Source organism: Trichoderma aggressivum (assembly GCF_033847375.1).
Source record: "Trichoderma aggressivum f. europaeum strain CBS 100526 chromosome Unknown scaffold_003, whole genome shotgun sequence".
Classification (NCBI taxonomy): domain Eukaryota; kingdom Fungi; phylum Ascomycota; class Sordariomycetes; order Hypocreales; family Hypocreaceae; genus Trichoderma; species Trichoderma aggressivum.
The window spans coordinates 877,975-892,105 of record NW_026946369.1 but is presented as its reverse complement, the minus strand read 5'-3'; the positions used below and the strand labels follow the sequence as shown (position 1 = coordinate 892,105).

At 50.9% G+C, this 14,131-nt stretch overlaps 3 protein-coding genes across 3 annotated transcripts; 1 reads left to right on the top strand and 2 right to left on the bottom strand.

The window, feature by feature from the left end:
* Nucleotides 1-427: 427 nt before the first annotated feature.
* Nucleotides 428-1,872, top strand: Triagg1_1393 (uncharacterized protein; the record flags this gene model as incomplete). Its single annotated transcript, XM_062895458.1, has 3 exons — nt 428-1,205; nt 1,364-1,455; nt 1,504-1,872. The coding sequence occupies 3 exons, from the start codon at nt 428-430 to the stop codon at nt 1,870-1,872; spliced, it is 1,239 nt and encodes a 412-aa protein (XP_062759732.1).
* A 3,965-nt stretch (nt 1,873-5,837) lies between these two features.
* Triagg1_1392 (uncharacterized protein) lies at nt 5,838-6,986 on the bottom strand (the record flags this gene model as incomplete). The annotated part of the gene is made up of 1 exon (XM_062895457.1): nt 5,838-6,986. The coding sequence occupies one exon, from the start codon at nt 6,984-6,986 to the stop codon at nt 5,838-5,840; it is 1,149 nt and encodes a 382-aa protein (XP_062759731.1).
* A 6,204-nt stretch (nt 6,987-13,190) lies between these two features.
* Triagg1_1391 (uncharacterized protein) lies at nt 13,191-14,042 on the bottom strand (the record flags this gene model as incomplete). Its single annotated transcript, XM_062895456.1, has 1 exon — nt 13,191-14,042. The coding sequence occupies one exon, from the start codon at nt 14,040-14,042 to the stop codon at nt 13,191-13,193; it is 852 nt and encodes a 283-aa protein (XP_062759730.1).
* Nucleotides 14,043-14,131: the final 89 nt, after the last annotated feature.

Below are 14,131 nucleotides of genomic sequence, written 5' to 3'. Positions count from 1 at the left end.
TAGCGGAAGAGCTTTTTAATATCTCGATTCATTGATAGCGGCCGGGTAATGACATGCAAAAGCGGACACAAATCGCGATGGATTTGTTTCAGTCTGCGCTGCAAGAGAACAAGTGTTGCTCATATTGTGGAAGAGGTTTAAAGGACACATGTTCTTTATAAATAGTGTTAGGCTGTGCTCTGCGCCAAGAAAAGGTTCATGTCATACATTCCAGGCGTCTTGACTCTCCGAAACTCCTTAAAGCGATACCTTGTCCACGCGTCAGCGCATCACTCGGATATTGCATATGTACATTCTAGGCTTCCATGCCGGATCCGTCCAACGCAATGAATGAATCATATTAAAGGCCAGCTTACCCCGACGAGGAGAAAGTTGACCGCTTACACGCTCAAAGACAAAGCCGACAGACACGCGAATACGGGTCACGATGAGCCTCTTGAATGCCCCGTTGCAGTCCTACTTCTACTCATTCTTCCAGCATACTTATGAAGTAGTGGCGCCGATTCTCACCACTAGTAAAATTCCAATCTTCATCAAGGATATAAATCACCCGTGGGTCAACGAAAACTTGCAATGGCTGGAGAATCGCCACGACCCATTCCAAGAGCTGTGCGACCCAAATTCCGAACTTTACAGAGAAATTGATGGCCGCGTGTGTCCGCCTGATCTCTTTAACCGGCTGGAGATTAACAACGATATATGGGACAACAATGGATGGGACAATGGATGGGACACTAGCAGGACGCCTTGGAGAAATGCTCGAGAACGGCTGCGAGAAATGAGGGACTGTCCCATGGCCCTCGACTCGGTTAAACATCTCTACGTAGACATCTACGTCAGCGACGGGACATACGGATCCAGATATGATTCACCGAATCCCGGGGACGATATACCCGATCTCTTTGCAGATGTGCTGACTTTGATGCACAATTTGGAACGCATAGACTGGAAGATTTCTGAGGAATCTACCGACTACTTTGAAAAGGCCTTTTCAGAAAAAAACCTGTCACTCCCGTCGGTCATTCAACTGATCCCAAGCCAGTCCTCCTTCTATCTCATCCCCATGTGTCCGAATCTACGAGAGTTGGAAGCCAAGGAGTCCACCAATACCCAAAAGCTCTTTATCGAGAGCACTTCTAAAGTGCCATCCATCCAGTCCCTCAAATATGAAGCTGCACATAGATGGACCGAGCCTCTTCTGTCTGGTAAGTTGCAACGCAAAGTCATGGAGACTCGGTTTATAATGGATATTCAGATCTGCTCAGAGCCATGCCGAATCTCGTTTCCCTATCAATGAGAGGAAGAGTTGGTATGAGTAGGTATAGAGACTATGGCGACGAAGACTATCACTACGTGAAGATAGAAGAAGAGAAACTACAAATGGTGAAAAAGGACCTCAATCTTGAGCCCGATGATATCATCATCATCCAACGACCCAACGACCCATACCTCAAGGTAAGCATTCAAGAGCAGGGTGGGATGCTTCACATCTAACAGACTTAGATTCTTCTTCGTGAACTTGTCGGCTACCCAAATATAAGACACCTTGAGCTTCCTTGGGCGGGACAGCTGTCTTTAGGTTTCGATGGGGGTCCCATGTGCGGTAATGCTTATTTTGGGCCGGAAGGGCGAGCTTATCATCGCAGAGTGATACAGACAGTGGCAGAGACAGAGGAGAAAGCGGTAAGAATAGCTTTATCTGTCCTACCACATTTGGAGAGCATATCAATTGGGGAATCAACCCCCCATATGATCAAAGAAGATGGAAAGAAGGTGATTTTTGAATGGCCATGGACGGGGAGAATGGAGGAATGGTTGCTAGAGCAAGTCCCCGACGTAGCTGAGGATGATCCGTATTATGATGCCTACTGAACTCACAACACTACACTCATTGCAGATTCGAACAGAAGAGATTTTCCCATATATAGAATGGTCATATTAATTGGGACTAAAGCGTTTCGAGATCTCTAAACCAGGGTTGAGTTTACTATTGAGCGTTGAATGTAGGACAAACGGCGGCTGCCTGTCATGTTGAAGCGAATCGCTGTGTACAGGAAAATGAACAGCCTAAAACTCAGACCAGCAATGGGCCGTTATTACTTTTACAGATGCCGACATGCATAACCAAGGGAGAAATCGTGTTGTTATGCCGGTACTTGATTAAGTGACTTGGGGGCATTTGGTAAGTTTTTTTCGATTGTTTCAGAGATAGAGGAACCGGCTGAATAAAAAGAAATCGTTGAGCATCTGAAGATGAAACGACGAAAGATGGAAAAATACAAGATATGAAAGAGAATTATACATAGTTGGTTACTATTCGTTTAGTCTAGTGATATAAAGAGCAGTCTCTTTGTGCAATACATATGCATATCTAGATAACTACTACTTCGATTAATGATTTATAAGCACCCTCATTGAACGAATTGTATGAAAATGATGTGAAAATATGAATTAGAAAGGAGGATATCGTACTAAATTTGCAACTTTGAATAGGTTAGATTGAAAATGGCTGCCGTATATAAAAACTGCACAAGGGCGCTCCAGATATTACAGACTTCAAAGTCCATGATTCGCATTTAAAGAAAGATCTCATCACAGGAGACGTCAGATAAGAGTATATTTCACTCACGCACATTCCACTATCAGGCACTATTTCTCATGGCACGGGGAGTTTGATCCTTGTCGAATCCTCTTTGCAGTTGATATCATCGATACAAAGCAGGATAACCAATGACAAGATTCAGATGCTCGCATTCATATCACATCCCATGTGAAAAAGACATCATGAGGACCACAATCTAGCTTCAATACAACCTCCTCAACCCAGTCTCCCTCAGCATCTGCAAAACACATCGTCGTCCAAAAAACACCATGACTCGCCCCTTTGCATCATGTAGCACACTCGTGACCACTCCAAGATGCATAAACCGCAACGCTACCGCAACCCCGAATCCATGTCTAGTCTCAAGTAGCCCGACGCTGTCAAACTCGACTCTCCCTCTCCTCGAGCGGTGGACAATATGCACGTTCAGAAAGCCACAATCCCGCTTTCGACAAACTCCAGGCCCATATCCGGCTGGTCCCCCCCATCACGACATGGACAGTAGATACGATGCGAGTGTGCATGCAAAATAGGCCCGGGTATTGGAGACACACCGCCTCTTTTGATGCATTCACACCAACTTCTTTTTTTTTTCTCGGCCGATGCTACTGCTCGCCACCACCACCTCACTTTTCGCTTCTTCGTTCTATATAACCGGGCATGGCAAAAGCCGGCACATCACACATGCCATCTCCCCATCCCCATCTCTCCAGACACACATTTGACTTGTGTCGGGTCTCAGTGGCCAACCCTTTTCTTTCTACTTCGGCCATCACCTGCCAAACATCCGTATTGCTGGCGCCTTCTTGGGTCAAGTTTAGTCCCATCTATATTTACATTCACCGTCGACACTGTATTAGCCGTTCCTCGACTTACTCACTTACACGAAGCCCTTCCGTCTCTCACCGCGCCATCCGCCCTCGCCCCCAGCTTCATAGCTCTAGCTCTCCCGTCCCCAGCTTTCACAACTTACTACTTCATTCAGCTGTATAAGTTCCAGCTTACCCTTGGCCCGACCCGACCAGAAGCAAGCTGAACAAGAGATTCCCTTCCGGTCCATTTTCTCAAGCTCTCCGCCCATCCACCCAATCACGCCCCATCTCCGCCCTCCTTGGCTGCACAATCCGGCCGGGCCTCCACACCGAGTTTCCCGCGTGGTCTCCCGGGTGACTTTTTCTGTCGTCCGAAAAGTACAAAAAAAAATGGAGGGAGGGGGGGAGGGTGTGTGCATTTTCGTTCCAACCCTTGCAAGTGAGTATCCCGCTTTTTTTTTTACTACTTTTCTCTTACGGCGTCGTCTGGACTACATACATGGACTAGCCTTGACGTGCCGTGCCTTGCTTCTGGGTGCGGTCCATGTAATGTACTGTAATGTACGTGTGTGTCTTATGTATGTGATCCGGGCAAGGGGACGGGACGTGCGTGCGTGCGTTACATGCGACATGTTACAGTTACATGTTGCTCCTCAGTCTCTTCCCATGTTTACCGGGTCCGTGTGAGTTGAAGTGCGAAAAGCGTGTGAGTATCAGTGTGAGTGGGCTTGCGGCATGGTGTTTGTTGGGGGGAATAGGAATAGCCGGTTGCTGGACCAGGAACAGAACACATGCTTTTTTGAGAAGAGAGAAGAAAAAAAAACAGAGATGGTGGGTTAGGTAAAAGCTGGGACCAAAAAATCTGTTTCATCACGAGAACGGTTTTTAGCCGGTGCCCGAACCTGGATTTTTGAGACATTCGGCTCGTCTTTGAAGCTATTCGCGCCCGTGATGGCAACCACACATTTTATATGTTTGCACACTTTGATCGCATCGTGATATTCTTTCTTCATCATCCGTCTTATTGATCGCATTCGTTATTGTCCTCTTTTCCCTCTCCCTTGTCTATTGTAAAAAGGCTTCCTCGGCGAGAAATATAATCGCGCAATGTCGGCTCCAGTCGCATCCATAAACCGCTCACTTAGAATAACGGCATCTTTTATCCTATAAATTAAAAAAAAAAAAAAGATGAATATCCCAGAAATCCACACAGAAACATCAACTCTTTTCCCACAAAAAAAATTAAGAAGAAAAAACATTCTCCCCATCACCCTGTCCTTCTTCTCCATCCCTGTTCAAATTCCCCTGTCTCCATACTCATACATGCACCCACTCACACTCATTTCGCCCCCTCCAGCCTATCGTATCCCCAGACTCAATCCACGAAGGCCAGGATTCCAGCATCGTCGCCAAAACATGGTGTCTCGCATCTTGTTCCTACTGGGCGGCGCAGGCCCGCTCGCTTTGACGTAACTGGCAGCTTGTGTAGAAACTACACATTTTATCGATAAGCCCGGTCTTTGCATGGTGCATTTGGAACTTGCATGATGCATATGCAGAATGCATCCTTCGTCACAAGGGGGGTGGGATGGGAGAATGGGATACGATGGGAGAGATGGGCGGGCGAGGGAGGGTTGCGGTTTGTGGCCAGGTGAGCCGGTTTAGCCAGACTAATCGTTGTATTTCCCTATTCTAGTAAGAGTAATCTTCAAAGTCGATCACTTGTGAAGAGAAAATGGAATGAAGCTATCTATATAGTAGTGAAGGAGTAATTCGAGGGCATTCACACGTTGAGATGGACAAGTGTGGCGACCAAGAACTCGGTGGAATGAAACACAAAACACTCCACTGCTTGCTTATTGCGTCCGGACCACCTCGTTTCTGTCACCATGCAGCCCTTGGCCCGTGAAATGTAGTATGTAGATGAAGGGGCGTGTGTATACAAGCACGAGAGCGGGAGAAAAAAGTGCGCAGTTGCATGTGCGATATGTGCTCGTATAATACTCCAAGAAGAAGAAAAAACTCCACTGATATTCATTATCGGGTATTATATGGTATCATCAAAACTCATAGTATACAAGAAAAGGTTTCCAAAAAGGAAATAAATAGTAAAAAAAAAAAAAATCATCGCTTGCTTGTCAAAAAATCCAAATGCCAACCACATGTGTTCTGTTGCTGTTCCAAATGCCCTTTTTTTTGTTCTTTTTCGTTTCTTTTTTTACTTTTGAAAAGGCGCTGTCAAGAAAGATGGCTTTTTGTTTTTTCCACCTCCAAGTAATACAGGCAATATGCTCAAGTCATGCAAAAAAGTAGTTCGTATCAATACAAAGGAAAAGAAGTAAAAAAGGAAAAAGGAAAGGATGTCAATGTGAAGACAATGACAAAGGGAATGGTAGACGGAGAAGATCATCATCCGACTTCCTTTACTCCCATCGATAGCCGCCATCATCGTAGAGCACGCGGTGGCGACGGCCGCCGGAGCCGATGGTGGAGCGGCGGCGCGGCCTGATGCGGTCGGCAAGACGCTGCCGCTGGGCCTCGTCTTCCTCGCGCTGGTCCTGCTTGCGGGCAATGTCGCGGGCCTTCTCCTCACGGCGCTCCTCTTCGAAGCTCATGCGCCTGACGCTGTCCGTCAGCTTCTTGACGTCGTCATCGCCGGCAGCTGCGGTGGTCTTGAAGGAGGAGGCGCGGATGGGGGCGGGAGGCATCGGCACGGGCGGGCGCTTGTTGATCTCAGCGTTGGCCTTTGCGATGCGGAGGCGGATGCGGCGCTGTCGCTCCTCTTCCTCGTCGCGCTGCTTCTCGACCCGTCGCTCCTCCCGCTCGCGTCGGCGTCGAACGGTCTCCTCGTCGTCGGCGCTGCTCCGTCCGCGGCTGTCGCGAGAGCTGGTGGAAGAGTGGCGATCATGCTTGGAAGTGCTGCGGGCGGCGGGAGGGATTGCCTCGACTACCTCGACCTGGATGCGAGGCCGCTCAACCCGCTCCACACGCTCGTTGCGCTCCACACGCTCATCCCGAGGAACCCGACCATCGACAATGATGGGCCGGCGGGAGAAGCTGGAACCAGAGTCGCGGGGAGAAGAGCCGTAGACAGAAGGCGAGGCGGAGGCATTGGCGGAGGCATTGGGCGAGGGCGGTGCGCTGGGGAAGTTGAAGGCAGTGGGAGGAGTTCGTGGAGTAGGCGGGCCTTCAACTAGAACGATGCGCTCGCGCCGTGATCCATCGCGGCCAAGGTCGTAGACCTTCTGTCCATTGATGTAGAGGCTGGCGGAGCGGCGCCGCGAGCTCGAGGTGCTGCGGCGCGATCGGTCGGACTCGTCACCGGAGCGGTAGTTTGGTGTGCCGGATCGCGGGCTGTAAGTGGGCGTGGGCGGGAACTGGCTGACGAAGGGAGAGCTGGGCGAGGTGCCGAAGGATGCCTCTGAGTGCTGGATGTACTGGTTGGGGTGCTGGAAGACGACGTTGTTGGAGCAGACCTTGCCCTGCCGTGAAGCAGAGCAGAAGACGGGCTGGCGGGACTGTTCCTTGTGGCCGTCTGAGTAGACGTAGGTGTATACGTTGGTGGTGCACATTGTGTCCGACTTGTGGCGGGTCAAGGTGCGCGTCGTACGCTGTTGTTGTTGAGCTGGTGGTGAGGGAGAGAGCAAGAGTCTTTGCGATGGCAAGGCGTTCGAGTGAGCGCCGAAGCTGGTCTTTTTGAGTGTGATCAAGTGCGGTGCGATGGCTATTTTTGTTCAAAGACGACTCCGATTTATGGAATGCGTTGGCGTTGTTCTTGTTCTTGTTGTTGGTTGGTGTAAGGATGAAAGAGAAGATGCAGCCAAGGGTGGGTATGAAGAGCCTTTTGTAACAAAGTGTGTGTGTTCAATGTCTGTCCGTCCCTCTCTGATCCTTGTCAGGAATGCAATGCAATACAATGTAGCAGTAGTATAAAGAAGATGGAACTTGTGGGGTTGCTGTGCGTTTGTTGCCTGGAAATGCTGGATCGAGAACGAGGTGAGGGTGCATCGCAGACTTATAAAGACAAAGCGAGGGAGTGCGCGAGAAGGGACAAGACCTTGGCCGCTTTTGGCCGTCGTGTGCCTGTTTCACACGCCCCCTCCACTCTCCTTGTCCAGCCATGTCGAGTCTCGACAAGAGTCCTGCGCCTGAACCCCTGCCGTCTTTCCGCTTTCTGCCTACTGGCAATGGGGAGGCATGTGAGGCATCTTCCACAGCGCTAGCGAGTCCAAGGGCCTCTCCGATGACTCCCTTCCTGTTCGTTCTCCACGTCCGTCTCGTCCGGGTGTGGTGTGGATGCGCAGCAGCAGGTCGAGAGAGGGAAGCCAGTCCAATCGCGGAGCGGCTGAGCGTCCATAGCCACCGACGGTGGGTTTTCGGCCATGGCAGGTTCCTGAGCGGCCAGCCAGAAGGGGGAAAGGGCAGTTGTTGAGCGGAATGAATTGAAGCTGCTCAAAGGGACCGATGCGAGTGAGTGAGATCAGAGGTACAGTAGACTGGATCAAAGGTGAACACCAGGCTGCCGCCAATTCTGGCATCCAATCTCATCTAGATCGAATCGGGGGAGAGAGAGAGAGGGAGCCAAACGATCCAATGCTTCTTTGTGCTCACGGCCATTGCACCGTCGCAGGCTGCAGAATTTCGAAACGGCAGGGCGCTGAAAATAGCAGCACAGACGGCCTCCCGAGAATATTCTGCTGCATCTGCGCTTATTCGAAACGCACGCTGTTGGCCAATCGCAGCGACCCGGCAGCGGCTGAAGACTGAAAATACCATCAAATTGAATTGACAGACGGTACAGACGCGCCTTGCCCGGGCGGCTGATGAAGCTGGCCATGGAGCACCAATTCAGGTCCTGCACAAGATGCGATTTCTAGCCCTGAGGTACCTTGTACACCGAGGCACAAGCACATGCTCACAATTGGCCAACGAGCGACGGCGGTCCAGGCCGAGCGATGCGATGCAGAACACACTGACGCACGTCTCGGATCGCGGGTGTCGACGGGGGGGGAATTGACGATTGACTCATTCAGTTCGGTCTAGAAACCGCACTGACTACTCGAATGCCGTTAGCAGCAGACTTTGCCTGCCTGGCAGTAGCTTTGGTGGCATCGAATTGATTTCGTACAGTAGCATCAGCAGTAGCATCAGCAGTAGCATCAGCAGTAGCGCCAGAGAGAGTCTTTGGTGATGGTGATGCCTCTCTGCCTGGCATTAGCATCGCATTAGCAGGGCATCAATCAACCTTCACCTGCATAGCATCGACCAGCACCAGCACCAGCACCAGCATCAGCACCAGCAGTACTCGTACAGTAGCTTCGACTTTCGGCGATCGGCGCGATTTCGATTGAAGCGGTGCCTCTTCTGGTCTGGGATTGTGGACAGCCACAACTCAATTGAAGCTTGCATTCAATGAGTCCTAGACGGTGGAGAGCGGGACACGCCGGGCAATGGCGTCGGTCCGCATCTGGGCGGTCCCTGTTAGCGCCCTCCGCACAGCGACCGCCAGAGCACTAACAGTGACCGCCTGCAAGGGCTCGACTACAGGGCCATCATGCCCGTCATGTCAATTGATCCATGGGTGTCAGGCCTCCACTGTAGACCACTAAACTCCAGGCTCCTGCTTCACTGATTTTCAGCCGCCCGGGCTGTGCTGCCTGCCCCAACCCCAAGCAAATGGAAGTCGCCCAGTTTTTGTGGCCCCTCGCTAAGACCCTGCTGGGCCCTACGCTAAGCTGCTTTGGAGCCAGCCGCAAAGCCACGGGCCATGCGCCACACCTCCAGGAGATTGCCGGCTGTCGGCCACACCACCTGCTGCACACACATCTTCACCTTCACCTTTCACTGCCTCACTCACTTCACTCAATGCTAGCAAGAGGCAACCAGAGCTACAGCAGATGGTGATGCATCGATGGCGACACCCGATCGCGACATCCACAAGTCTCCGTCTCCGCGATCACAGCCTCGCTGACGTGCAGGCATTTGTCCGAAGAGCCTCATTTTCGCTGCTCCTCCCCCAACCTACCTAGTCCCGTTGAACAATATTTGCCATCATGACGATATCGCGGCAAACCAAGGCAAACCACCAAGGAAATCATCGTCATGGCATGGCAGAGCAGAGCAGAACAAGTCCTACTGTTGACACGCCACGCTACACGGGCCCTCCCTACGCAATCGCCGTCAACTACCGGGCTAGCTGAGAGGGAAAACAGTCATGGGACGTGGTCCTGCATGCCCCATCCACCCACAATCGGCCGTGGGCAATGACACACTCGCGACCGCGTCTGCCTATCCAATACTCCTCGTATGCAAAGTCCAGTATCTTATCCAGGCGACATCATTAGTCAACAAGCGCTATCGCCTCGGGTCCGATGCTGCTAGTCTCGCTCTTTCTCTCTCACGAGTCTCACCGCGGTGACGCACAGCTGCTGCCGGACTCTCTTTGCATTAGTCCGCATGACCACGACGATCCGAGTGCCTACGTACTTCTGTGTGTGTGCTCCGTATGAACATCAAGGACAGAGAACAGAGATGCTGTTCACAGTGGCGAGTGGGTGCGGGTTCTCGCAGTGGAGAGGCCACCGTGGATGGGCTTCTATTGGCTTGTGGCTGTCACCACCAGGTTAGACTTGTGGGATTGATATCGGGCATGTCAAAGATGGCGACGACACCGCCAAGACTGTGGATTTGGATACGCGGTTTTGTAAGTGGCATTTGTCTCTTTGAGCCTTCATTCACCCATCTTTGCCATGCTACTCCGTGCACACACCCTACCACTTGCATGCCGGCAACTTCTCTCATCGCCTTGTCCTTTGATGAATACCCTACACCACTGTCCTGTCAGTGCGCGTCGTAAGCCCACCCATCAAAGACATCTGCTCTCCGGCTTCTATTTTCTGCTACGGCCTACAGGCATCGGATGCTTTGTACGGAGTCTCCTGCCCGTCAGCAGTCCTCCCTTCACACCGTCCGCCATAAGCAGCGCACTAGACCTTTTCCTTTGAGGGCAGCCTGTCTGCCCGGACCCGTCGTCAGCAGTCAAACTCGCCCATTCACATTCACCCCAGCTGTGGCGCTCTGCACAATGCGGCCCCCAAACAGCCATTGCACCTACTGTATTCTCTTCAGCCGTCGTCCATATTTGGAGTCCTGTAAGGGCGGCCTCCTTGTGTGGCGTCTGTAATACGAACGACACAGTGAATACCGGTAGCTGGACGATGGAATGCGCGAGACAGCAGCCGTGGGTGTTTGTAGCGAGGTGTCTTTGATACCACAATGCGATTCACCATGGTAGTAGATGGACAATGCCCTTTTCCCTTTGAAAGCACGTTGCAACCGGCCATTCATTCTACTGCTCACTAGCCCTTGAATGATTCCCTTTATCCACTCCCGCTCTTATACTCTCATATTCCAAAGTCCCTGATTCGTCTCTTCTTCATCTCTACGCCGCGACTAACCCACCGACCGTGCAGAACAGGCATCCAATCCCATTGTCGACGTTCCTCTTGCATGCAAGGACGCAAAAAGCAGAGACAGAAGGGGGGGCGTGTGGCCTGTGTCGCTTCCCAGAACCGGCCGTCGCTGGCGACATTCACGCCCCCTCCCTTGTCCTGTGTCTCTCTTTTACTTGTATATTGCATGCCATACCTAAACTGAGACACACAACCATCAATTGTTCGCTCGAAATTTTTCTTTTCGCTGTCTCGGCAACCCATTTTTTTTTCTCTTCTGCTCTCGAGAGGGCAGTCAGCCCTGCTAATGAAAAATTGTGCGCCTTGGGGCCTCTCATCTGACCTTGTCTCGCCAAACAAGCTGCATTTTGCCGACGCGCGAGCCATTCGGACGGCTTCCGCTGGGTCACTTGGCCCTTTTTGGGAGGGAGCACGCTGCTCTGAAAATTTTCCCGTCATGGTCAGTATTTCTTTTTGCCCTCTCTTCGATTTTGACTCTCGTCACTTTTGTGGTTTGGCATGTGAGATTCGGTGAGAGAGCGCAAAACCACGCCACACCAGCCATTTTGTCAAATTGTTCTCATTAAACTGCCCGTTACAGTGTCCGTTGATGTGTAAGACAGAGGGAGATGATGCATTGTTGGCAAGATGGACAGCATTCCCCGGCGAGGCGAGCAATACAATAGACGTTGTCTCAGCCGGCCGTGTCTTGGCCGTTTCCGTCGAGTCGGGCCCTGCCGCTCTGCCCATATTCGGATCGTGGGTTCTTGACGCGCGCCTCCACAGATCCATTAATGGCTGTTTCAAATCTGTTCGGGCTAGCACTCCAACCCGGCCCGCTGTCCCAGCGAAACGGTGCAGCTTTGAGGTTTCACAACCTCGATACAGGACTTGAAGGTTGAAGCTGAGCGCTGACGAGCGTCTGGTGTTTCACCCGCCTCCGTACCCCCTGATTCCCCCGTCTATTTCGTGTCTAGAAGCATCCTTTGTGTAGGAGATGGATGGCTATGTCCATGATGCAAGACCTCCTGCAGCTGCTGGTCGTTGATCTGCCCTCTCGCGACCGCGATGCGATCCTGCAGGAACAGGCCGCGTACTCATCGTAAAGTTTTCCATGGAATTTCTTTAATTAGAACAAGGGAGACCTGTTTGTAAGCGCTCAAGCTTTACTGAGTCTTTGTGGCGAGACCGTGGCCAAGCCAGTAGTTGGTCACGATGTCACTTAGTCACGATCCTCGTTGTTGCCTTTATACTATGAGCTGACGCAGTGGCTGAACATGTTGCTTTTTCGGCCTACGTGGCTCGGTTTTGTAAGAGGCAAGTCTGCTGATGGGTGTATTTTCTACAGTTTGATTTGAATCGTAATAGGGCTGTGCAGCTTTGCAACGCCTTTGAGAATGTCAAGTTGTTGTGGTCCGTGATCGGAGAGGCCGTGAAAGACATTAGACTTTGCGAGGTTTCTATTTTTGTATCACAGTGTTTCTTTGTCTGGAGATGTACTCTTCGTCCGTGGGATTTGGAATAAATCTGTTTCTAATTATATCGTGCTGGAGGAGCCTCCGGGGGTAAGATGAAGCGAGGTTGTGAATACTCGACAACAACTCTTCTTGATCAACGTAGATATATCCGTGGCGATAATCGTGTGGGGTAGTTTAGATAGAGATGATTCGGCTGCAACGTTGGAAAGTGTTGATCAAACTTGAAGGATTCAGTTCATTATTGCTCCTTTGTTGGATCGACGCTTCGCTTAATGGTGGCAGTGCTCGCGGATGATCCGTCTGACGCGATCTGGGAGCGGACCCAGAATGCGGGTGAAGTATCTCCACAAGGTGAATCTCCCTGGTTTATCCTGTCTGGTAGAGAGATGAGGTATCTTGAGTGTTGTTAGAGTTACAGTGAGCATCTTGGAGTTGCATCTACGAGCAAGCATCGTGAGCATCGTGAGCAGAGTATTAGTTGCGAAATTTTAATTGACTAAGTAAGAGTAGAGAGTATCAAGCCTGCAATTCCATCCTCGCGAATCCTTAATTTTCGGAGCCATCACAGCTCTTTTCGCCAAATGCCAATGTCGTAGACAGTGCCCGTCCGTAGAAGAGAAACTCGAATGATTTTCGCCGAATAACTGAAGAGGAAGCCGATGCCAACGAGGGTGGCCAGAAAGAGAACTTTTGCGAATTCCAGTGCGAATGAGGTAGATGAAAAGAAAAAAGAAAAGCAAATATACCGAGTGCAAATATTGCCAGGCTCCAGCGGTCGCACTCTCTCCCAATCATGGACGTATGGGTATAGCAGCCGACATGACCATTAGGTGTAGAGCTCGCAGTCTCATTCGTCCACATAATTCCAAGAACCGGCCCAACTAGGATACTTATATCCAACAATGGCCGGGTTTTTGGGGGAATAGCGTTTGTCGTTGTCCAAGAGGTATTGCATCCTGTCTGCATATTTTTCCATCTTGTTGGCGAGTCGTCCAGGTAGCAGTTTCTCTAGGATGGGATTCCACTGTTTCCTGAACCAAGCCAATTCCTTCTGACCATCAACATTTGTCTTTTTTTTGAGCAGTTTGTGTTCTTCACGCAGCGCTATGAAATTGAAGTACACGTCAGGCAACACTTTTTGAGCTGCCGTCTTGAAATCATCTCCGAGGCCATGAATGCTAGTTAAGGCGCACATGGAAGCTACAATGGCTTCCATGTTTAGAGCTAGAAGTGATTGGAGAGTGTGTACCGTCTCTAGAACGTCTAGTTGCTTCCAACACTCTCGCTCTTCCGCGATAGCGGACCTGAGAAGAGTGATGACGACCGGAGACAGGTTTGGATTCGCTGGAATCTCAGGAAGTACCACTTGTGCCGTGGTCCAGGCCGAATGCTTGATTGCCGGCGCCATGTCGATGAGTCTCTTGGCAACTCTCGCCTCCGCTCCAGGACCCCATAGGATACGTGTATCGAACTGGGGCTCTTTGGAGGACTCTTCAACAAGGGATACCACACCCGTCATTGACATCTTTCCACGTTCATCATAGTAGATGTGCTCTCCATCAGGTACTTTTACTCGGAGTTCCTTCTCCAAAAAGCTCATATTCCGTCGTTGGATCTCAGCATCTAGGCAAGCGGGTGTGTGAAGGACGGTGCTCTTGGCGTCCTCTGGAACTCCGTCGTGGCTCCAAGGCGCAGCCATGGTTGCCGCTAGTGATGATTTCGTTTCCGACTGAATCGTTTGAGACGTGGCGAGCGGAAATGGGAGGCCGAAGGACTGAATGCTCTTGG